At 31.2% G+C, this 2,097-nt stretch overlaps 1 protein-coding gene across 1 annotated transcript; it reads right to left on the bottom strand.

Annotated features, from left to right (window-relative positions):
• Positions 1 to 1,073: 1,073 nt before the first annotated feature.
• On the bottom strand, positions 1,074 to 1,671 carry LOC107760755 (uncharacterized). The gene is made up of 2 exons (XM_016578856.2): positions 1,357 to 1,671; positions 1,074 to 1,229 (listed from the first exon to the last, which is right to left on the bottom strand). The coding sequence occupies exons 1-2, from the start codon at positions 1,669 to 1,671 to the stop codon at positions 1,074 to 1,076; spliced, it is 471 nt and encodes a 156-aa protein (XP_016434342.2).
• Between the last annotated feature and the right edge of the window lie 426 nt (positions 1,672 to 2,097).

The raw sequence follows: 2,097 nt of genomic DNA, 5'->3' as shown, positions 1-2,097 counted from the left end.
ATCTTTTTGAATGGAACATGTAGTACAATTGTGTAGTTGATGCTAGTTTATAAGAAAGATGGTAGACAATTTTTTGAACATTTTAGTATGTTTTAATTGTAGCAGACTTGTGCTACAATTATAGTAGCCTTTGTTTTTTTTTTCCTTATCCAGTATTGTAGTTCAAATGGAAACATTATGTTGGGTTTACATTCACTTGTTGAATCTTTACAGTACTTGATCTTCATTATTTTTAGCATTTAAATCCTTTCCAACTGAAATTTTATACAGTTATTATGATCTACATTGTTTCCACCATAAAGCTTCTTTCTATCAGAATTTTAATCTATATATTATGTCAGCTGCAGATATTTGTAGTTTTTTTGTAGTTGTATTTGTAGATATTTTGTAGATTATTATAACAGTGAGTTTTGTTTCTTTTATATTTATTTTGTTGAATGTAAACAATACTTCATCTACAATATGGCTTGGTTTTTAACTACTTTCCTACATATTTATAATGTATATACTCTGTAAATTTCCGATAATATATTTTTTTAGTAGTTTTATTGTAGATAAACTGCAAAAATACATTAGCAACTATGTAAAGGATTCCATATATAGTAAAAAAGTTATAGATTATATATATAAAACATTCATAAACAAATCAATATATGAAAGTATTATCTCATTATAGAAACATCTAACTAACTACATTATGATCTTTAAAAAAATAACGATTACACATCAACATCTGCTATCCAGAACTAACCAACAATTTTTCATCAAATATTCGGTTAACTACATAGAATTTTATTTCATTTTGGGTGCATTCTTGCAAGATCTTTTGTTATGCCCTTCTCCTCCGCAGTTGCCGCATGAAACGTTGTACTTCTTCGAATTTATTTCATCATACGTTTTGTATCTTTCTTTCTGAGGTCTTCCTGGCTACTTTTTCCCTCATTTAGGTGGATTTACCACTTCTTCAGTTATATGTCGTGGCACATTCCATTTGCTTTCATCAGACAACGGATTTACTGGTATTTCATACGTACGCAAGAGGTTCGTCTTTGTATAATAAGGAGAACAATATTCTACTCATCCATTTGTCTTAAAGCAGCCAAAGCATGTGGACAAGGTAGTTCATCAAGTTGGAATTGCCCACAACTACATTTCTTGTTTTCAAGACAAACAATATAGCGTCTCACACCATCTATTACTGTATGGATGTAGTCTGTTGAATCCCTCACCTATGAGTACATTACAAACAAAAAAACAATTCATATATGGTTAAAATCAAGCTATATACAAAATATCTACAAAAAAAACTACATTGTGTTGTTTATGAATTTGATTCAATAAATAATCAGATCTTACTCTAAGCTTGTGCGACAATGTTCTATTGTCATCCAACTCTTTGTTGAATATGTATCCAAGGTATGTGAATGTACCCTTTACTTTCAATAATTTTTCTTTCGTCCAACGTTCAAGAAGGGTCCTCATATACTCTAATAGTTCTACTATCGGCAGCTCTCTTGCATATTTTGTTACAGCATTCAACGACTCTGCAATTTTTGATGTCATAGTCCAAGTTCTGTTCACCGTTGCATGTACTCGAGCCCATCTATGATATCCAATATCATATAAGTATGTTTTAACATGGGGGTCAATCTCTTCAATCTTTGACATCATTTCATTAAATTAATCAAGTGTGTATGACCGCGCCGTGGAAAAGTATAATTCACTTAGCTTAAGATGTGCCTTCTTGAATTTGCCTGTATATTTGTCCAAATATGACACATGCATGAATAATATGGCATGCTGGGATAAACAATAGATGTTGCCTTCAAGATACTCTCATTCTGATCTGAAACAACACACATGTTTTCTCTTTCACCATACACGAGCTTGAATTGCTCAAAAAATCACTTCCATGATGTGCCATTCTCTGAATCAACAACAGCATATGCCAATAGTAATATGGTACCTACATTATGTGTCAATAAGCAATTAATTAGCTGCAGTAAAAATGTAGAAGAACACACACACACACACACACACACACACACACACACACACACACATATATATATATATATATATATATATATATATATA

Source organism: Nicotiana tabacum, chromosome 3 (assembly GCF_000715075.1).
Source record: "Nicotiana tabacum cultivar K326 chromosome 3, ASM71507v2, whole genome shotgun sequence".
NCBI lineage: Eukaryota > Viridiplantae > Streptophyta > Magnoliopsida > Solanales > Solanaceae > Nicotiana > Nicotiana tabacum.
Note: the sequence above shows the minus strand (reverse complement) of the source record. Positions and strands in the feature narration are given on the sequence as shown.

What these genes read in the sequence shown, in the direction of transcription:
- LOC107760755 (XM_016578856.2), bottom strand. Translation starts at nt 1,671, where the DNA reads ATGATGTCAAAGATTGAAGAGATTGACCCCCATGTTAAAACATACTTA. An exon ending in CATTGTCGCACAAGCTTAGA is followed by an intron (nt 1,230 to 1,356) that starts GTAAGATCTGAT and finishes ATGTACTCATAG; the next exon opens with GTGAGGGATTCAACAGACTA.